The following is a 22,315-nucleotide window of genomic DNA, read 5'->3' as shown; positions in this document are numbered from 1 at the left end:
TTGGGTTCCTGAGTCTTCTGCCCCTGCTGATATCCCTGAGTTTCCAGCTGTTCCTGATTTTCCAGCTCCAGATGTTCCTGTTTTTCCAGGTTCTTCGGCTCCTGAGTTCCCTGTTTCCAGGTTCTTAAGTATCCTGAGTCCAGCTCCAGATCAAAATGCCAACCTTCAACCTCAGGCACCCAGTAAATCTCAGCCAAACAGTTTCAAACCCGCCGCTAAGCGGAGACACATGAGATTAGGTATAGTCTTCATCATCTTGATCACTTGTCTTAGCTTCCCAAGAATTAGCCTTATAGGAGCCTGCAAGGACTTACAGACTATCAAAGATATTTTTCATGATCCAGTGATTGACAAATGTCTGAAGGCCAAGAATTACCCTCCCCATGCACCTCACATGGGCAAAGTGTGGGAGCGCATAATTGGCATACCCCGCAAAATCATGGACTCTATGTTGTCAAAGACACCCACATCCACACATGAAGTCCTCACTAACCTGATGACAACAGTAGTAGCCATCTTCAATGCTCCATCGGTGGTTCCAGACCCTGCGGTTCCTGAGTCTTCTGCCCCTGCTGACATCCCTGAGTTTCCAGCTGTTCCTGATTCTCCAGCTCCAGCTGTTCCTGTTTTTCCAGGTTCTTCGGCTCCTGAGTTCCCTGTGTTTCCAGGTTCTTCGATTCCTAAATATCATGAGTCTTTTGTTCTTGATTCTCCAACTCCTACTGTCTCTGAGTTTCCAGTAGTTCCAGATTCTTCAGTTCCTGAGCATCCTGTGAATCCAGTTTCCTTTATTCCTGAGAAATTTTGGGTTCCAGTTTTTCTGTTCCAGATTTGGTTCCAGTTTCCTTTACAGGAAGAAGACCTTGTCTCACTGAGAGACAAGAACGCATACCAGAACTATTGGCCCATGGGACTTAAGCATCAGACCCAACCAGTTGATGAACTAGTCTGCCAATCTGAGGTCCAAATCGTGAAGCCACATGAGTCAGGTCATGACTCAAAGACTCTTGTACCAGGCTGATCACCAATTTGGTCCTGTTGCTGACGAAGATTGAACTAGAAGATCGAACCTCAAACTATGTATTGTGTTTATGCATTGTTTGATGTAACACTTGCTTATTTCTGTTATAATTGTGCATGTTTTTATATTTACATTATAGTTATGCATGTTTTGATACCATATTTTTGGCCTATTTAGTCACTAGTTAGCCAGCAAAAAGTATTGCATGCCTTAATGCTATGTTTTGCTATTTCAGTTAGTTAGTAGTAAAAATTTAAATTTCCAAGCGGGGAGAGCTCTGAATCGTATAACTCTATGTAACCCTGGCTAGAGCATATAGGTTTGCATTTATTGGGTTAAGTGGTGTCTCCTTAAGAATGTAGTTTAGCTAGTTAGCTATCCCATATCAATGGGTCAGTGGGAGGAGTTACTGAGCTCATCAGAGGATTTCCTGGATACAAGCCAGGGGGGAATGTCTTTTTTCTTCCAAGCCTCATGGCACTTAGCCACGGCTTGGAGGTCCTATGCCAACATGTGATGCTTATGCAGTAGAAGAGGGGAAAATATATCATCAAATTACCTATGGAAATGAACAGAGATGTATTATCCAGAATCAATCAACATAAATGCAAGTAATTCCTCTGAATAAATATATTTCTCTTTTAAAATCATCTCTATTGAGTTATCTGTCTGTCCTGTATAGAACTAAGGCCGTCTGTTCTGTTGGGAGCAGAACAGGCAGTTGAAAGAAAAGTCTTCATCATGGTTCAGTCCAAGCTGGGAATAAACAATATGGCGACTACTTTAGAAAGAAGGTTGCAGTTTATTGAAGAGGAGAGCCAGACAGAAAGATGGCTCTGAAAGAAAAGATTTTGGTGTGACGGATTGTTGATTCTAGGGATCTTTCTTCCTAATCCCAGTTTCCTGACTCCAGTCTTTCTGACAAGATTATCACATCTGCAATTCTACAGACTTGGTTTCTGTTTGGGACAGAGAGACTTGGGCGGGTGGTTTCTGCCTTTAAAATCCTTTCGGGAAATATATTCTGCCTTTTAAATATTTCCAAGAATATTTCTTTCTCTGGAGGGGACTGATTTCCCACATGGCAGAATTCAGTGGCTGATCAGTTGCACCACCGGGAGCAAAAGACACCCCCACAGGAAGAAGCAACGAGCCACAAGCAGGTGGGCCACCCCCCACCATTGCCCTCGGGAGCTCTGCAGGATGTGTCTGCTCCAGGTCGTCATCTTTGTGTCGACTATTATAATATTGCATGAACAGAGTGTTGTGGTGGTCCAATTTGGAAGGGACCGGGGTGCATGTAGGCAGGGCTTCCCAGTCCAGAACCGACCAAAAGGTTCTCCTAGCCACGGCAGGAGCTGGAGGTCCAGGAGCCTCTCCCTCCCCCATTGCACACCAACCCTGTATTGGAGTGTTTTAAGGAGAATAACTCTCCAGATTCAGGGGAGACTCAGTTGCCCAGAGCCCCTCTGTCTTGCTAGGGTTGAGTCCCTGCCAACCCCACACCCACCCAAACTATCACAGTCTCCGGGTGCTGGAGAAGCACCTGAGCAACACCACCTGTGTATCCTAGGGTAGGGATGGCCAACCAAATATCATCAAAGAATTCCATGCAGCTGAGCCACTTAACTAGGAGCTTGTGTGGGTGTGAAACAGCAGAGGTGAGTGACCCAGGCTCTGGGGTGCTCCACATAAAAGGGGCCTAGGGCTGAATGAGGAACATAGTACCCCCACCCCTATCCACCCCAGGGTCAGCCCAGTAGGATAGCATGGCTGATGATATGAAAAACCTCAGGGAGATTGGGGGGGGGGCAGGAAGAATGCAGCACCCTCAATTTGAGCTCTTCAGTCCAAAAACAGGACTCATGCTGCCTTTGTAGCTTAATTGGGCCAAAACCCAACCGCTTGTGTTTCACTTGGTCTTTAGGGGAGCCAAATACCAAGTAGGGAGTCACTGTTCAAACTCAGACATCGTCAGAAAAGCTGGAGCAATCAGAGGATGAGGCATAGCCCTCCAAGCCCCGTGTGTAGAAAAGAGAGGAAAGACGCTTAGCCAAGCTCCTCGCCAAGCAAGGAAGAAACTCTCTTAATTAAAGAGCTGGCTGCAGCCTGGTTTAATAAACAGTCCTGACCATAGTTCTTTGTTGGAAATAAATGCTGGCTGAATTGTTGTTGTTCCTGTGTAGTCTGGTCATGTAAACCCCCCTGAAATTCTGGCTTTGAGGGAGGCTGGTGAACCTGGCTTGGTTTTCTGAATTTTGGACTAGGCCAGGTGTAGGCAACCTTGTCTCTTTTATCACTCGTGGACTTCAGCTCCCAGAATTCCTGAGCCAGCCATGCTGAGCGGAAAGGGAGAGGTTTCCAAGCTGAGCCATGCTGGCTCAGGAATTCTGGGAGTTGAAGTCCACAAGTCATAAAAGAGCCAAGGTTGCCTACCCCTGGACTAGGCTTTAACTTCTCTATGTTCCTTTTCAAAATAAAAGTCAACAGGCAAGCTTGCTTTCTAAGAGACTTCGTTTTGACTTGCATTCCTTTCCTCATCTATTATTTATTCGGCCTTGAGTAACTTACTAGTACCTCATAGTAACTTTGTGCGTGTGTGTGTGTGTGTGTGTGTGTGTGTCTGTGTGTGTGTGTGTGTGTGTGTGCATGCGTGCGCACGTGTGTGAATCTGAAATTCAGCACAGGTCACCGACAAGCATGACCGATGCAATCTCTGTCCTGTTGTATGTCATGCTGCCTTTGTTTTGCTTGACAAAAGGAGATTTAATGTGGAAATAGAGATGAATTTCCTAGTAGAGTGATCAGTGGAACAGCTTGCCTCCTGGAGTTGTGGATGCTCCATTGATGGAGAATTTCATAGATAAGAGTGGACAACCATTCATCCAAGATGACTCCCTGTGCATCATGGGTGACCAATTGTGATTATTTCTCCCCTCCCCCCTCAAGCTTCCCCTGATACCTCTCCAGATGTCAGCTCTGAGTATAAAGGTAATTATGATATAGTAGCTGACCGGCAGAAGTGATATATACAGAATGAGTCAGCAGAGTGTTTCGGGTTGTATCTCTTTAAGACAGAGGTCCCCAACCTTGGCAACTTTAAGACCTGTGGACTTCAACTACCAGAATTCCTCAGCCAGCTTAGAGACCCCTACTTTAAGGGACTATGTCTGAGAAGAACAGCAGTTGGAACCTGTTTGCTCACTTCAACCGTTTGAATATAATTGATTATCTTATATTCTGTATGCTCCCTGAATATTGTTGTTGCATATTGTATATTAAAACCACAGTTCTTTTAACAAACCACTGTCCGATATTTATGCTCCTGTGTTATCACAAGAAGAAAATAAGAAAAAGACTGTGATAATTTATATTTTAAAGAACAGGAGGAGGATGAACCAGTCCCAGGCATATCTGGAGGGGAGTTGGTCAATGGCTCCAAGCAAGGATTTGAGAGGATTGGCTGAAGCGCAGCTGAAGCAGGACAGCCCCGAGGCTTCAGGTGGGGAAAGTACACAGTGATGAGGAAGAAAAAATGCCTTCTGGACCTGATCCAAGAACACATAGGGCAAACAAAAGGCAGGTGCAGAGAAGATCAGCCAGATTACTTGTGAGGAGAAAGCCTCGCCTTTCTTGATGGCTTGCACCAGAAGCTGGCTTTTTAGTACAGCAGATGAGTGGAGGCGATGCTGGGAACAATGTGTTCCCAACCTGGCTGTTTCCTGGTCATTGTGATACCTGTCTTGCTTTGGATTGACGCCATGCCTTGACTTTGCATCGTGCCTTATAAACTCTGGACTTTTCTTGCCTAATGAATTTTCTTGTCTTGTGGATTTATCTTGTCTGGAAAACTTTCAAGTGCCTTGTGGACATTTGCTTCCCCTCTGTTGAGAGACGGCTGTTCAGTTTTGACATAGATGGCCTCTTTGACCCCCCCTTTCAAACCAGTGGTGCTCTGTGAAAAAAGGCCCCCCACCAGAGGGGGAGAGGTATGACATCTATCTTCAGTCTACCACACAGTCCTTTCAACAGTTCCAAGAAAGCTCCACACTCATTTGCATTACTCAGGTGACCCTGATGACACAGATAAACCTCCAGGTGGCCTCAGGGACACTCAACAAGAATGCAAATGACCAGCTGTCTGCCAGGAGCATAAATCCTTCCATTCCCCACCATCCACTCAGAGCTGGAAAAGCTTCTTGGGTGAGAAGTAAAACATCTTCAAAGGAAAAACAAGAAGGCCCAGTTGCCTCGTGAAGAAGCATCTTTGGGACAACTATGACTTGGATGACTAAGAATCTCCATAGACACTTAAAGACAAGAAGTGGCCAAATCAGGAGACCAGAGAATAACCTCCCTTACACTCCCATTTCCTGAGGGCTCCTCAAATCAAGGCTGCCTGCCTGCAGAGAACACTTTCCCCCCAGGGAGAAGCCAAGACAAAATAAGGGGGAAAGTACCAGAAAAGGCCTTGAACCTCAGAGTTAGCTTTGAGGGCCCCCCCCCACTCCAGGTGGAGGCCCTACCCAGCCTCTTCTAGAAACCTGCAGATTGGCACCCAGGGAGCTTCTGAAAGACCAGGGAGGCCGATGCTGCTCATGCAAACATTTTATTGGAGAAGAGGGTCTGATGGGTGAGGTAGGTAGGGTCACCCCCCATTTGCACCCAAACGCAGAAACCATGGAAGGCTGGCTCTTCACCCTCTCATTTGACGCGCTTGAAGGTGTCCGTGTCAACACTACAATGAAACAGGAAGGACAGACTTGTCAAAATTCAGGGTGGCATGATTGGTGTCCCTTCCCCAAGCTGAGCATCCAATTCCCTCCTCCCACCCACTCATGTGAGAAAGAAAAGGGGGGCAAAGGAAATGGACGCTGCTGGTTCTCAGGGGCGGACAGGGCCGGCTAGGTCCCCAACCAGGCATTGCAGGCCACGTCTGATGAGGGGAAGGACACTGGGCGAATTCTCCTTGGTCTTTGGGGGCCTCCCTTGAAGCAGCTCCATCCAGGTGACCAAGAAGATGGCCACGTTGGTGGGGACCAGAAGAGCTGCAGGCCTTGTGCTCAGGGACCACACCCAGGTGGCCTCTTTGCCCCATACAAATATGGGGCTGTGCTGGCTACTGCTCTCCAATTTGAGTAGAGCAATTAATGACAAATCTGAGTGTTGCCAGCTGTGGGCAACCCACACTGTGTTGCCACGCAAACCACACTTGTCAGCGAGAACAATCTGGGGAACCTCCTCAAAAGCTTTGCTGTGTTTCTTTTTTGGGGAAGTGGCAGAAAGGGAGTCTCCAGCCTCTCCCGCAGGAGCTACTCAGCCCTGGGTGCGAAAACATCCCGAGAGAGGCAACCATAGGGGCGCCTTTTCAAGAGCCACTTTGGGAGGGGGGAGGGGAGAGAGAGAAAAAGAGGTGTGCAGGGCCCTTCCAGTTGGGGGCACAGCAGTTCAGCCCCTGCATTTCCTTACCTGGTTGCACCCCAATTTTCTGCCACGGATGCCAACTTTCTACGCAGCAGCGTGGCTGTCTTCAGCTGCTCCTTTCCTTTGTCATCTACGAAACACTGGCCCACAAAGACAGCGGTGGAGGCTGAGGGAGGAAGCAGCCAGAGACTCACTGGCAGGTAATGGTGTTTTAGCACTTGGGAGGGGGGGACTATGTTCCATAGATCAAACTCCCAATGGTTTATTCCAGGCCATTGGTGCCTGGAGGCTCAAGGAATCTTATGGACTCCAATGTTTTTGGGCAGCTCTAGCTAATGGTGGGGGAGGGAACATTCAGTGAAAGAACCTGCAAGAAGCATATCTAAGGAAGGGGAGATCCACTAGATTCCCTCCTCCCCTTCTATTTGCTTCCACCCCAAATAGTGAGTGGCTCTACCAGAGGTGTTCCACATCAGAATGAAGCCAAAGGTGGGTTGAGGCTCCAGGTGCTGGATGCCCTGCAGCATGAGTGGCGGGATGTCTTGTTGGTGGCACCCAGGACCGTCAGGTAGAAGCCGTTGAACATCCCATTAATATTGTGGTTGATGACTATCTTGTCGCCCTTGTCATTCACCCAGCTGCCAGTCAGGGAGCACTAAGGGAGAGCGGGAGAGGGAAGGAAAGCGAGTCAGGGCGCTAGCCAAGCCCAGCTGTCCAACAGATAGAGACCCTGGCTCCATTTTCTCCGGGGGATTTGAAAACACCCGCTGCTCCCACGTGCCCGACCCCCAAGGCTGCCCAGCCGGGTGGGGCTGGCAAAGGGGGCGCATCCCAAAGTCCGTCGGTGGAGGCGCCTGCCAGACCACGTCCGGGACGACACCCGCCTGCAGATCGCTCTGCCATCTGCGCAGCGAGCGAGAGCACCAGCCCTGGCGGCAGGCTGCTGAAATCGAGGCCGAGCACGGAGGAGGAAACGCTGGGCGTCCGTCCGTCGGGGACCCAGGGCCTCTGGCGCTCAGCGCGACGGCATCGGGTGCGATCAACCCCGAGGAAGCGGCAGCCTCTGCGCAGCCCGCCGGCTCCCACCAGCTGTTCCTGCCGCCCACCCGAGCAGAGCTGGTGGCGGGGGGTTCCCCGGGGGAGCATCTGACCTTGGCGGCTCGCTCCGAGTTTTGGGGTTCGACAATATTTCCAGAGCAGCCCAGCAGGAAAGCGAGGAGCCCCAGAGCTGCCAGGCCAATCGCCATGGTGGTGTCCAGGAGTCTAGACGTGCCACCTCCAGGCGGGACGCTCCTTATAAAGCTCCGCTGGCACCGGCTCCCCCCACCCCGAGTTGCCGCCGCCTCCGACCCCCACCCCCCCGCGGCTGGGAGGGGTCGGACGCTTCTGCGAAATCGCTGGCCTTCTGCGAGCGCTGAGCAGCACTTCGTCAGCACTTCGCTCCTCGTTAAGCCACCCCCCACCCTTCCTCCCCATACATCGTTGCCCGAGTTACTCCTTGGTCTGCCTGGTGGGGTCCGAAGGGAATCAAGTCTGCCCCAAACCTGCTGCAGTCTAGCTGGGGAGGAGGAGAGGGCGTCGGGGGGGGCCCCTTGCCATTTCTTCAAAAAGGTCCTAAGAAGGGGGGGGGGTTGCCTCGGCCGTTTCCTGGAGCTCCCCTGAAGTTTCGCTCGCTCCGCCCGCCTCCCAGCCTCCGAAGGCAGAGAGGAGCGGCGGGACCCCCCACCCCCACCCCTCGCTTGCTAGTTTGCTCGCTCGCTCTGCGGGAACGACGGCGCCCAGATGAGGAGATGAGCACCATTCAGAGATGGGAACGGATCCCGAACAGCGATTGATCTCCGGGAGAAGCTGATCCGCGGAACCGGCCACCGCGGGGACCCTCTGGGCGCAAGGGCCACGCAGCCTCAGGAGGACCCTACCGTGCCCGTCGTGGCCCAACCCTGGCTCTCCTGAAGCCACCGAACCGCACGGGGGGGAGGGGAGGGGACGCGGCAGAAGTTACTTTACACGCAGACAAGCAACAAGGCAGCGCTTGATGTGAACCCCACAGGGGGGCTCGGAGGCTCTGCTGAGCAGCCATTGGGAAGGCTCGGACACCTTTGGCCCGGTTTTCCCCTCCCAGGCGTTGGTTTCATTTTCACCCAAGGCAGGAGCCAAAGGCGGATTGCAATGTTTTAAATAAGCCTATCTGTTTGACCTTCATCATCATCATCATCCTCATCCCTTCCTAGTAGGTCAGCATGAAGACAAACCATCCTTGAGATGTTCGGGTTAGCGAAGAAAAATATTTTGGCTTTTTGGGCCACGAGATCCAAGCTGAGATGCCCCCCTGTCCCCACTGGGGGGGGGAGCGCTTTGGCTCGCAGTGAAGGTTGTATTGTTCAAGGGCATTTTAAGCAGCTCATATGTTTTTTGGCAGGTAGGGGTGTGTGTGTGTGTGTTCATTCATGACCCAACTAGGTAATTTCATCAGTGCCAGTAAGGAGTGGGGTTTCCTCTCACTTTAATATTGTTGTACAGGGGTCCTCAAACCTGGCAACTTTAAGACTTGTGGACTTTAATCTTTGATGGTGAGGAATTCTGGGAGTTGGAGTCCATGAGTCATAAAAGGGCCAAGTTTTTTTTTTTAATAATATTCAATTCCTAATCCTTCATTCTTTCCTCTAACCAACAAGAAAATACGTCCCAAATTTGATAGTAGTCTGTGTCTCCTTTATCTTTCAGTCTCATAGTTAATCTGTCCATCTCTGCACATTCCAGTATTTTCCTGATTATTTCTTCTTCTCATGGCAATCCTTCATTCTTCCAGTATTTTGCAAAAATTATTCTCGCCGCTGTGGTGACGTGTAAGATTAAATAAAGACTCTGCTTATTGATCTTTTCAGACATTATACCTAGTAAAAAAAGTTCAGGTTTAAAATCAACTTGTTCACCCAATATTTTTTCTAACCACATATGTATCTTTCTCCAATAAGCCTTAGCCTTGCCACATGTCCACCAAATGTAGTAATACATGCCTATATTATGTTTACATTTCCAACATCTATCTGACATGTTTTTAAACATCTTTGCTAATCTTGCTGGTGGCAGGTGCCATCTATAAAACATTTTATACAAGTTTTCTTTATATGAAGTTGACATTGTTAGTTTATAGTTTCTCTCCCATATCATTTGCCATTTTTCTAGTTCTATATTATAGACAAAAAAATTTGCCCACCTTATCCCTGATTTTCCAGTTCTTGTTTAGATTTTAAATTCCCATCAGTATTTAGAATATCTCTATATGCCCCTATTTTTTCAAAATCTACCAAGTTCGGATGTATAAATGCTTCCATCGTTGATAACCACCCTGGAATTCTTAAAGTTATTTGAAAATACTTATGGACTCTGTTTTTCCCATACCATAAGAAAGCGTGCCACCCCAGTTGTAAATCATGTCCCTCTAAATACAACAACCTTTTATTTCTAAGCATTATCCATTCTTTCACTCATGTTAAAACAGATGCTTGATAGTACAATATCCATTCCGGCAGCCCAAATCCTCCATTTTCCTTAGCATCTTGTAATGTTTTCATCTTAATTCTAGCTTTCTTCCCCTGCCAAATGAAGTTCAAAATTAATGAATTTAAGTGTTGAAAAAAATTTTTCTCAAGTTTTATCGGAATTGTTTGAAATAGAAATAAAACCTTCGGAAATACGTTCATTTTTACTGTAGCAATTCTTCCTAATATTGACAATTGCAGATTTTTCCACCTTTCCAAGTCTACCTTTATTTGCTTCAATAATTTTGTATAGTTGTTTTCTTTTATTGACAAACATTTAGCCGAAAGATGAATACCTAGGTACTTAACTTTTTTCACTATCTGTACCTCTGTTTTCTCTAGCATTTGCCTTTTCTGTTTATCTGTAAGGTTCTTAACTATTACTTTAGTTTTTTCTTTATTTATTTTTAATCCCGCCATTTTTCCATACTCTTCTATCTTTCCCCATAGCTTAGGAATCGTCTCTAAAGGTTCTTCCAACATAAATACTAGATCATCGGCAAATGCTTGTAACTTATATGTTTCATCTTTTATTTTCAATCCTTTAATTTCTATGTCCTGTCTAATCCTTCTATTTAACACTTTCAAAGTAAAGATAAATAATAATGGAGATAGTGGACTTGCCTCGTATCTTTTCTTATCTCAAAACTCTCAGTGTAATCTCCATTCACTATCACTTTTGCTGTCTGGTTGCTATATATTGTTTTTATCATATTTGTAAAGTTCTTTCCAAAATCCATTGTTTGCAGTTGCTGAATCATGAATTGCCAAGAAACATTATCAAATGCCTTTTGAGCGTCTAAAAATACTAATGCTAATTGTTTCCCTGGATGTAATTCATAGTATTCTAATACGTCCATTATCACCCTTAAATTGTTTTTGATTTGATCTTGTTTTGATCTGGATGTATGAATTCAACTAAGTATTTTTTCAGTCACTCTGCCATTATTGAAGTAAAAAATTTATAATCCACATTAAGTAATGAAATCGGTCTGTAGTTCTTAATATACGTCAGGTCTGAATCTTCTTTTGGTATCAAAGTAATATTTGCTTCTATCCATGTATTTGGAAGTTTAGCCTCTAACAATAGTCCATTACAAACATCTTTCAGTATTTTGCTTAATATATTGTGGGGGAAAATGCACGCGCAGCAAACTGCCATGCTTTCCCCCCTACACATGTCATCACCTTTTGATACCCTAATGAAGCAGACAGAAGGTCATCCACTTTTGACTTAATGCCTCACCTACCTAAATATGATTAAGTTACTTCATATCTCTTCCTGTAAATAATATGCTTAAGTTCCTTCCTATCTCTTCCTGCCTTTGATTAGTTCTGTCAATGATCCTTACCGGAACTGTGAGTTACAAAAAACATGACAACAATCTTCACTCAGGTAGCAACGGTTTAATCAGGATCAATTTAGTTGTTAGCAGAGACCTGCAGCAATGAGGCTCTTTGCCAAATTAAAGTTTGCGCTGGGAGCTATTGCCTCCCAGCACTGCCTAAATACATTTCAAAAGCCACCCCACCCTTCACCCAATTACCTCCCAATCACATCCCCTCCCAACAAATTACAACCCCACCCATATCACTCTCCTACACCTCACCCTACTATCACCCAACCAGCACCCTCCAGCCATTAGTAATTACAGTTCCCTCGTCTGGATCCGTCTCAGCGACACTCTGGAATCTTCGAACTCCTCTCGTCAGCTGGCTGTCGGCTAGCTGACAAACATCTGATCATTGGCTCATTGTCTTTCTGCACATGTGCAGCCTTCCTTCCACGCAGGTGTGAGGTCCTAGGTCTCATGCAAGTGCCCGTCACTCGGTTTAGAAGAAGAATGGTCTCTGGAGGATCTCTGGTTTTTTTCTTCCGAACAGTATGCTTCTAGTCCTGTGCTGGTTCCCCCTGTATGTGTGTTGAGCCCGGGAGGGTTTGACAAGTTCCTTCTCCTGTTTGCTCTTTACATACATACATGCGCAGGGCGTGAAAAGTGCTTAGAGATGTTGCCATTTTGTCCGGGGAATTGGGACGTATAAAAGGAGGCCTGCGTCCCTTTGCTCGTTGTTGGAGTTTTGACTAAAGCACAATAAAGAACACATGTGTCTTCTTCATTCGCCATCGCTCCCAGGACTTAACACCCACTCTTGCAGTTTCAGATTACAAAAGTTTTACTCAAAGAGGAGACAGTAATTGTTGGACAATTTTTTTGGGGGGGGAAATTGTTGAGTTTAAATTGTTTAGTTAGACCTATATGTCCATCAGTCAAAAAAAAAATAACTCTAAATTGTTTTGCTTAAGATTTGTAAATGTTTAATCTACTTAATGGAAATTTGTTTCCCTCTGAATGGTATTTGATTAACTTGGAATTTATTGACCAAAGGAAAACAACCTCATTATAGTTCCAGTTGAAGCATTTACTACAGTTGAGCAAATTAAGTACTTGAATACTCAATTTGTGGACAGAATTCCATATAAAAATGGTCACTTAACACTTTTCATATTTCTTACTAGTAAGCCACTATCAGGAGTATTATCTGTGTTAGAAGCACAAAAAGTATATTGTATTGAATGGCTTTACTTATCCCATCCCAAAATGTTTTATCTTTTATCCAGGCTGTTGCTGAAATAATAATCTTAGGACACAATCGAGCTTGTCCTTGAAATGGGACTGATTTAATTAATATTGTTCTTCCTATCCCAAAATTTGATTTTCAATTTTATTTTCAGAATAACTTATCTTTTTAGTGTCTTTAACTGACTATTTAGGCTGTATTTCATATCATCTGCCTACACTGCAGTGCAATCCTCACCACAACACTCAGAATTATCTGCTGCTATTTTAGCTTTCCACACCTTTTCTCAACAGACTTTTAACTTAATCTCTGACTTTCGTTATGTGTGCCAACTTATTTTTAATTTTCCAGGTGCTTACATCATGCCCAGGATCGACCACAATCTTATGGCTTTGTTTTTAATTTTACAGCAGCTATCCTTTGTTTCTAACATATGTAATGGTCCTTTAAGGACTGCCTTCACAAAACAAATAAAAAAGGAAGGATCAAGGGTACCTAATTTGGCATGGATAACTCGTCAAGTCAATAAAGTCCTAATAACTTTAAATCAGCTAAATATTTCTTTTCAAAAAACTACTGCCTACCAGTGTCACTTTCAGCAGAGAGCTGTGCTCCGTAATCCATTGGTATGTTATCGGCAATTGCCTGATAAAACCTGGTTAGGTCCAATTCCCTTACTAACTTGGGGGCGAGGCTATGCTGCTGTGCTTGCTCCTACAGGCCCTCTCTGGATTCTAGCCCAATGTGTGCGACCAGCCAAGGATGTCATGGCATCAAGTCTAGAACCCAATACTGGAAATGAAGCAGGTGACTCTTCAGACAGCAGAACATCCCTTTCGCTCTCGCCATCGCAGTTGACCAACAACCTGGGGCAATGTGAAAAACCTAACATCCAAACCACAGATGGTTCTGCAGCAACAGGGAAAAGAATCTACACCAGAGAATTTATGCACTGCCATATTTGTGGTTTTAACTGCAAATTCCTTAGTCATTCTTTGCCTTTCTTTCCTTCTTAATTGCTGTGTAGGGGCTCAAGCTCTCCCACATCATCCTTTAGAATCACGGATGAAATATAATATTTGGGTGCAATTAGCTAATGTAACACAAGTGACAGACTTTTGCATTTCTGAATCATATGATATGGAAAATCTACTCTCTACCTGTCTTATACCTGTGTGTGTTCCAGCTTCAGTTTTAAAAAATTATACTGGTTTAAGCAATTTTCTATCAGACAATGAATTTCATTATGCAACTATGTCAAGCTGGGGTCATTCCTCTTATATGTTACCCCTTGATGCTATTGTTTTGCATACACCAATTGTAGCTGTGCCTACAAATCTTACTTGTGCAAAAATTGTCAGCTGAACTACTTCACCTAAAAAACCTCATTGTATACATGATACTCAAAGAATTTTAAATTGTATCTCCTTTCAAGAGGTATCCTTTAATTATGCACATATATGGTTATTCAATGTCTTTTTTCCCTTCTACTTTCAATTTTCCACACTAAACTACCATTAACGTACCTCAGGAACAAGTTATGTTTTGTATAAACAAATGCAAAGTTATATATCCCCTGACTAAGACCCACTAACTACTTGAGCTTAAGATAATGTCCTCACTAATAAAATAGAGAAGAGTGAGATGTGGGGGAAAATGCACGCGCAGCAAACTGCCATGCTTCCCCCCCCACAAACCTTTTGATACCCTAATGAAGCAGACTTAATGCCTCACCTACCTAAATATGATTAAGTTACTTCATATCTCTTCCTGTAGATAATATGCTTAAGTTCCTTCCTATCTCTTCCTGCCTTTGATTAGTTCCTTCTCCTGTTTGCTCTTTACTTGGTCTTTGATCAGGTAATGTGTTACTAGAAAACTTTATGTCAGCATTTAATGGAAAAGCCTATGTATGTAAAAAGGATATAAAAACCAATAAACACAGAGAAATTCTCAAGCTGTCTCAAGCTGTGACAAGCAGCTCTGCAGCAGCCTCAAACCTCTGCTCAAGAAATGCCTGCATCTTTTTCTTAGCATCTTACATCTGGCACCCTGAACAGGGACAGCCCCCCATGGAGCAACTGGGACAGCCCCTGCTTTCGAGGAAGCAACAGCCAACTTACTTACCAACATTTGGAATAGACCCCTAAGTGCACTTTCGTCCTATGGGACCCCTCAAGGGTAAGTAAGGGTTGCAATTTATCTCAGCACCAGCAGAAACATGTACAGGAACTCAGATTCCTGGTACAGGAACTCAGATTCCTGTTACACAAATCAGGCATGAAAGAACCTGAGGCAGACATAAGGAAGCTGGTGGATGAGGTAGGGAAACATTCCCCTTGATATCCTAAGCGCTGGAGGCTTAGGTTACGAGATTGGGAAAAGATAGGGCATACTTTACATTTTGAATCTCGGGCTCCAGTACAGGTATTACATCAATGGCATCAGTGTCATGAGGCAGTGGAAAAATTTGGCTCAGATGCTTCAGCAGGGCAACAATTAACTACAAGCCCCACACCTGATTAGGATCAAGTAAAAACTGTGCCTCCGAAAGCATCTTTAATTGGATTTTTAGCTCCTTCTGAAAAGGCTAATTCTTTTGCCTCCTTACGGCCATCATACACCCCAGTAAGGAAAATATTAGAGGAACAATCTTGAAGTAGAAAAAATATATATGGGGAATCGTCAGAGGAATTTAAAAAAACAAATTAAATCAAAATGTACTTCTTTGCAATGTGTTTTGAACAATTGGGATGTTTTGAAACTTCAAGTAGCTGTTAAGTTTAACCCTGTCAGAGAATGTCTGGTAGTGCTTTGTGTTGATGTGTAGAAGTATAAATAATATTTAATAAGACAGCATTGAAAAACTTTGTAAACCCCCAGTTGGCTAGTTTATCTGATAACAACTAAAGCCATGGAAGAAAAAGAAAAGAAAATTCAAAGAAGTGAAAGCAAGTTTTTTCTTCTTCCCCTTTCCCCCTTTCAATCTGGCTGTATTCAATTCCCCTTTGTCAGAGGTGAGGAGAGGAGGCTGCTACTTTTCCCTCACCCTTCACACCTTCAATATTTATTTTAGTCTTTCCTCAATGTCTTTTGAAGTTTCTGGGATAAATTGGAAGTAACGATAAATGTTCCCCTCCTTTTTAATTAAAAGGGGAAGTCTGTTTTAGCCTCAAACCCCAAATTGATGTGTGTGTGTTTTGTTTATATATATGGGTGGCCACCCAGAACATTACACTTGGGCTTGGAATGGTGAGAAAAATAGGAGATAGTTAAAAACCACATGTTTGGTTGGAATCATCTAATGATTTTTCTCGCTTCTTGCAGGACAAGCCATATATCTAAATAAATGTTGTTTTAATAGTATTTGTTTATATATGTTTGTCTGTGTTGTTCTGGGTTATTTCCAAGACTTGGAAGAGGGTCAAAACCCTCTCTGATATCATCACACAAAAAGGCCTTATTTAAAAATGAATGGTTTGCCTGGAGAAAGTATGAAATGAAATATTTGTATGTGGAATTGTTTATACAAGCAGTTAGAATGAAAATGAATGAATTAATTTGTTGATACCTAAGTGTATGTGTTAGTCTTCAAACCCTATCCCCCACCCACTCTCTCCCAGGCTGTGAAAGAAACAGTAAACTGCAGATTTTATTGTAAAAGTAAATTGAAAAGTAATAGTAAGTGTTTGCATAAGAAAAGTCCCATGGAGAATGTGTGACAGAATTTATGGAAAATGCATGTGAAGGAGAAAAAACTATTTTTTAGTGGTGAGAAGTTTGTAACAAATTTTTTTCCCTGTCTCTTTTGTTTTTCAATTGGCTGTGTTGCTTTAAGAGCAAGAGAGACAGAAAGAAGGGGGGGGGGACTGTTTGTTTTAAACTTTTTTTCCTCCCTGCTTAGAATTCTGATTTGCAAATGGAGATGAAAATTAATGCCCACTCTTGCAGTTTCAAATTACAAAAGTTTTACTCAAAGAGGAGACAGTAATTGTTGGACAATTTTTTGGGGGAAAAATTGTTGAGTTTAAATTGTTTAGTTAGACCTATATATCCATCAGCCAATAGAAATGACTCTGAATTGTTTTGCTTAAGATTGGTAAATGTTTAACCTACTTAATGGAAATTTGTTTCCATCTGAATGGTATTTGATTAACTTGGAATTTATTGACCAAAGGAAAACAACCTGGAAGATCTCATTATAGTTCCAGTTGAAGCATTTACTACAGTTGAGCAAATTAAGTACTTGAATACTCAATTTGTGGACAGAATTCCATATAAAAATGGTCACTTAACACTTTTCATATTTCTTTTTAAAAAATTTTTTTTTATTATTTTTAACCAACAAGACAAAACAGAACAAAGCAAAACATAACACACATACACACAATATATATACTCCTCCTTTTTTTTACAGCAATTACGTAACGGTAATCTAATATTATCGTTACCAACGGTAACGTTACCAACATTACCAACAAAAGCGCGTATAGTCCAGGCCATGGTTTTCCCAGTTGCAATGTATGGCTGTGAAAGTTGGACCATAAGAAAGGCTGAATGTCAAAGAATTGAGGCCTTTGAACTATGGTGCTGGAGAAGACTCCTGCGAGTCCCTTGGACTGCAAGGCGTTCAAACCGGTCAGTCCTAGAAGAGATCAACCCCAACTGCTCTTTAGAAGGCCAGATCCTGAAGTTGAAATTCAAATACTTTGGCCACCTAATGAGAAGGAAGGACTCACTGGAGAAGGGCCTAATGCTGGGAAAGATTGAGGGCAATAGAAGAAGGGGACGACAGAGAATGAGATGGCTGGATGGAGTCACTGAAGCAGTAGGTGTGAACTTAAATGGACTCCAGACGATGGTAGAGGACAGGAAGACCTGGAGGAACATTGTCCATGGGGTCGCGATGGGTCGGACACGACTTCGCAATTAACAACAACAAATCTAATATTTACATTTCCCCCTTATTCTTCTTTAAATATTTGTCCTTATAGCCCCATTATTTCTTATTTACATTTTTCTTCCTTCATGTTCTACTTCTTACTAAGAATAATTCATATTATTATTATTATACATTATTGTACACATATTTTCATTTTTGACCTTTCCATATTTATTCTCCTCTATTATTTCTAGTCTCCAACCAGACATACACCTTGTTCCATACTATATAATACTCTGTGTCTTCCTTTTCTTTTATCTCTTTTGTTAATTTCTCCATCTCAGCACAGTCCAGGATTTTTCTTATTACTTCTTCCTCTGATGGTATATTCTCATTTTTCCAGCGCTGTGCATATGCTATTCTTGTTGCCGTTATTATATGTAAAATTAAGTACCATATTTCTTTACTATATTTTCTATTTAAAATACCCAACAAAAAGTTCTCTGGTTTCCAGTCTACAGGTTGGTCTATTATTTCTTGGATCCATTTTCTTATTGTAGACCAATATTTTTTTGCAACTGGGCATGTCCACCATAGATGATAATATGTTCCATGTACTTTTTTACATTTCCAACATGTTGGCGACTTATTCTGGAACATCTTGGCAAGCTTTGCAGGTGGAAGATGCCATCTGTAAAACATTTTCAACTGGTTTTCCTTGAATGCCGCCGACATAGTCAATTTTATATTTATTTCCCATATTTTTTCCCATTTCTATATTATATCTGAGATTTTTTGCCCATCTAATCATTGTGTCTTTGACAACCTCGTCTTCCATTTTATATCTCAATAGGTATTTATATAAATTGCTAATTAATTTTATTTCTGTTCCATGTATAATTTTATCCAATTCTTGCGGCTCTTTTTAGATTTCATATAATTTTTTGTCCTCTGTATATTTAGATTGAATTTGTGTAAATGTCCACCAATCAATCTCTCTGCCAATGTCTTGTTCCAATGCTTGTTTTGTTTTCAAATTTCCCTGTTCATTTACTAATTCCTTGTATCTAATTATCTTATTTATATCCAATAGGTTTGGGTATTTCAGAGCTTCTGTTGGGGATAACCACATTGGAATTCTTGTATAATGTTTTTGTTTTATTTTTTCCCAGTGACTACTTTAAAGCCCTGATGATTTTGGGTGATCCCAATGAAAGCTCGGCTCATTAAAATTTTTTACTACCTTCCTCTTGGTGATCAGTATTTATTGGTTTTATTATGGATTTACCCAAGAGTCGAACTCTGATGATGCTGGCAGTTTTTTGGCGCCAGCTGAGCGCGCATGCGCATGGCACGAAAAGTGCTTACAGATGTTGCCATTTTGTCCGGGGAATTGGGACGTATAAAAGGAGGCCTTCTGGACTTGATCCAAGAACACAAAGGGCAAACAAAAGGCAGGAGCAGAGAAGGTCAGCCAGATTACTTGTGAGGAGAAAGCCTCACCTTTCTTGATGGTTTGCACCAGAAGCTGGCTATTTAGCACAGCAGATGGGTAGAGGTGATGCTGGGAACAATGTGTTCCCAACCTGTCTGTTTCCTGGTCATTGTGATACCTGTCTTGCTTTGGATTGACACCATGCCTTGACTTTGGATCGTGCCTTGTGAACTCTGGACTTTTTTTACCTAATGAATTCTCTTGTGTTGTGAATTTATCTTGTCTGGAAAACTTTCAAGTGCCTTGTGGACATATCCTTCCCCCTCTGTTGAGAGACGGCTGTTCAGTTTTGACATAGATGCCTCTTTGACCCCCCCCTTTCAAACCAGTGGTGTTCTGTCCAAAATGTGTCTTTATCTTCAGTCTACAACACAGTCCTTTCAACAGTTCCAAGAAAGCTCCACACTCATTTGCATTACTCAGGTGACCCTGATGACACAGATAAACCTCCAGGTGGCCTCAATGACACTCAAAAAGAATGCAAATGACCAGCTGTCTGCCAGGAGCATAAATCCTTCCATTCCCCTCCATCCACTCAGAGCTGGAAAAGCTTCTTGGATGAGAAATAAAACATCTTCAAAGGAAAAACAAGAAGGTCCAGTTGCCTCGTGAAGAAGCATCTTTGGGACAACTATGACTTGGATGACTAAGAATCTCCATAGACACTTAAAGACAAGAAGTGGCCAAATCAGGAGACCAGAGAATAACCTCCCTTACACCCCCATTTCCTGAGGGCTCCTCAAATCAAGGGTGCCTGCCTGCAGAGAACACTTTCCCCCCAGAGAGAAGCCAAGACAAAATAAGAGGGAAAGTACCAGAAAAGGCCTTGAACCTCAGAGTTAGCTTTGAGGGCCCCCCACTCCAGGTGGAGGCCCTACCCAGCCTCTTCTGGAAACTTGCAGATTGGCACCCAGGGAGCTTCTGAAAGACCAGGGAGGCCGATGCTGCTCATGCAAACATTTTATTGGAGAAGAGGGTCTGATGGGTGAAGTAGGTAGGGTCACCCCCCCCCATTTGCCCCCAAACGCAGAAACCATGGAAGGCTGGCTCTTCACCCTCTCATTTGACGCGCTTGAAGGTGTCCGTGCCAACACTACAATGAAACAGGAAGGACAGACTTGTCAAAATTCACAGTGGCATGATTGGTGTCCCTTCCCCAAGCTGAGCATCCAATTCCCTCCTCCCACCCACTCACGTGAGAAAGGAAACGGGGGCAAAGGAAATGGACGTTGCTGGTTCTCAGGGGCGGACAGGGCCGGCTAGGTCCCCAACCATGCATTGCAGGCCACGTCTGATGAGGGGAAGGACACTGGGCGAATTCTCCTTGGTCTTTGGGGGCCTCCCTTGAAGCAGCTCCATCCAGGTGACCAAGAAGATGGCCACTTTGATGGGGACCAGAAGAGCTGCAGGCCTTGCGCTCAGGGACCGCACCCAGGTGGCTTCTTTGCCCCATACAAATATGGGGCTGTGCTGGCTACTGCTTTCCAATTTGAGTAGAGCAATTCATGACAAATCTGAGTGTTGCCAGCTGTGGGCAACCCACTGTGTTGCCACGCAAACCACACTTGTCAGTGAGAACAATCTGGGGAACCTCCTCAAAAGCTTTGCTGTGTTTCTTTTTTGGGGAAGTGGCAGAAACAGAGTATCCAGCCTCTCCCGCAGGAGCTGCTCAGCCCTGAGTGCGAAAACATCCCGAGAGAGGCAACCATAGGGGCGCCTTTTCAAGAGCCACTTTGGGAGGGGGGAGGGGAGAGAGAGAAAAAGAGGTGTGCAGGGCCCTTCCAGTTGGGGGGCACAGCAGTTCAGCCCCTGCGTTTCCTTACCTGGTTGCACCCCAATTTGCTGCCACGGATGCCAACTTTCTACGCAGCAGCGCGGCTGTCTTCAGCTGCTCCTTTCCTTTGTCATCTAGGAAACACTGGCCCACAAAGACAGCGGTGGAGGCTGAGGGAGGAATCAGCCAGAGACTCACTGGCAGGTAATGGTGTTTTAGCACTTGGGAGGGGGGACTATGTTCCATAGATCAAACTCCCAATGGTTTATTCCAGGCCATTGGTGCCTGGAGGCTCAAGGAATCTTATGGACTCCAATGTTTTTGGGCAGCTCTAGCTAAGGGTGGGGGAGGGGAACATTCAGTGATCTAAGGAAGGGGAGATCCACTAGATTCCCTCCTCCTGTTCTATTTGCTTCCACCCCAAATAGTGAGTGGCTCTACCAGAGGTGTTCCACATCAGAATGAAGCCAAAGGTGGGTTGAGGCTCCAGGTGCTGGATGCCCTGCAGCATGAGTGGCAGGATGGTCTTGTTGGTGGCACCCTCGGCCGTCAGGTAGAAGCCGTTGAACATCCCATTAATGTTGTGGTTGATGACTATCTTGTCGCCTCTGTCATTCTCCCATCTGCCAGTCAGGGAGCACTAACGGAGAGCGGGAGAGGGGAGGAAAGCAAGTGAGGGCGCTAGCCAAGCCCAGCTGTCCAACAGGTAGAGACCCTGGCTCCATTTTCTCCGGGGATTTGAAAACACCCGTTGCTCCCACGTGCCCGACCCCCAAGGCTGCCCACGCCGGGTGGGGCTGGCAAAGGGGGCGCATCCCAAAGTCCGTCGGTGGAGGCGCCTGCCAGACCGCGGTCCGGGACGACACCCGCCTGCAGATCGCTCTGCCATCTGCGCAGCGAGCGAGAGCACCAGCCCCGGCGGCAAGCTGCCGAAATCGCGGCCGAGCACGGAGGAGGAAACGCTGGGCCGTCCGTCCGTCGGGGACCCAGGGCCTCTGGCGCTCAGCGCGACGGCATCGGGTGCGATCAACCCCGAGGAAGCGGCAGCCTCTGTGCAGCCCGCCGGCTCCCACCAGCTGTTCCTGCCGCCCACCCGAGCAGAGGCTGGTGGCGGGGGGTTTCCCGGGGGAGGCTGGGACCCTCTGCCCACCACCCCGCATCTGACCTTGGCGTCTCGCTTGGAGTTTTGGGGTTCGATAATATTTCCAGAGCAGCCGAGCAGGAAAGCGAGGAGCCCCAGAGCTGCCAGGCCAATCGCCATGGTGGTGTCCAGAAGTCTAGACGTGCCACCTCCAGGCCGGACGCTCCTTATAAAGTTCCGCTGGCACCGGCTCCCCCCACCCCGAGTTGCCGCCTCCTCCGACCCCCATCCCCACCCCCACCCCGCGGTTGGGAGGGGCAGGATCCCCGCCCGAGGGGTAGGACGCTTCTGCGAAATCGCTGAGCAGCACTTCGCTCCACGTTCAGCCACCCCCCCCCACCCTTCCTCCAAAAAGGTCCTAAGAAGGGGGGGGGGTTGCCTCGGCCGTTTCCTGGAGCTCCCCCTGAAGTTTCGCTCGCTCCGCCCGCCTCCCAGCCTCCGAAGGCAGAGAGGAGC

At 45.2% G+C, this 22,315-nt stretch overlaps 1 protein-coding gene across 1 annotated transcript; it reads right to left on the bottom strand.

The window, feature by feature from the left end:
• Positions 1-5,611: 5,611 nt before the first annotated feature.
• On the bottom strand, positions 5,612-22,028 carry LOC120319819 (avidin-related protein 1-like). Its single transcript, XM_039369080.1, has 4 exons — positions 21,884-22,028; positions 21,160-21,358; positions 6,491-6,611; positions 5,612-5,759 (listed from the first exon to the last, which is right to left on the bottom strand). The coding sequence occupies exons 1-4, from the start codon at positions 21,977-21,979 to the stop codon at positions 5,726-5,728; spliced, it is 450 nt and encodes a 149-aa protein (XP_039225014.1). The 5' UTR covers positions 21,980-22,028; the 3' UTR covers positions 5,612-5,725.
• Between the last annotated feature and the right edge of the window lie 287 nt (positions 22,029-22,315).

Source organism: Crotalus tigris, unplaced genomic scaffold (assembly GCF_016545835.1).
Source record: "Crotalus tigris isolate CLP2741 ecotype Arizona unplaced genomic scaffold, ASM1654583v1 scf7180000020963.25688851:1431469, whole genome shotgun sequence".
NCBI classification, from domain to species: Eukaryota; Metazoa; Chordata; class Lepidosauria; order Squamata; family Viperidae; genus Crotalus; species Crotalus tigris.
Note: the sequence above shows the minus strand (reverse complement) of the source record. Positions and strands in the feature narration are given on the sequence as shown.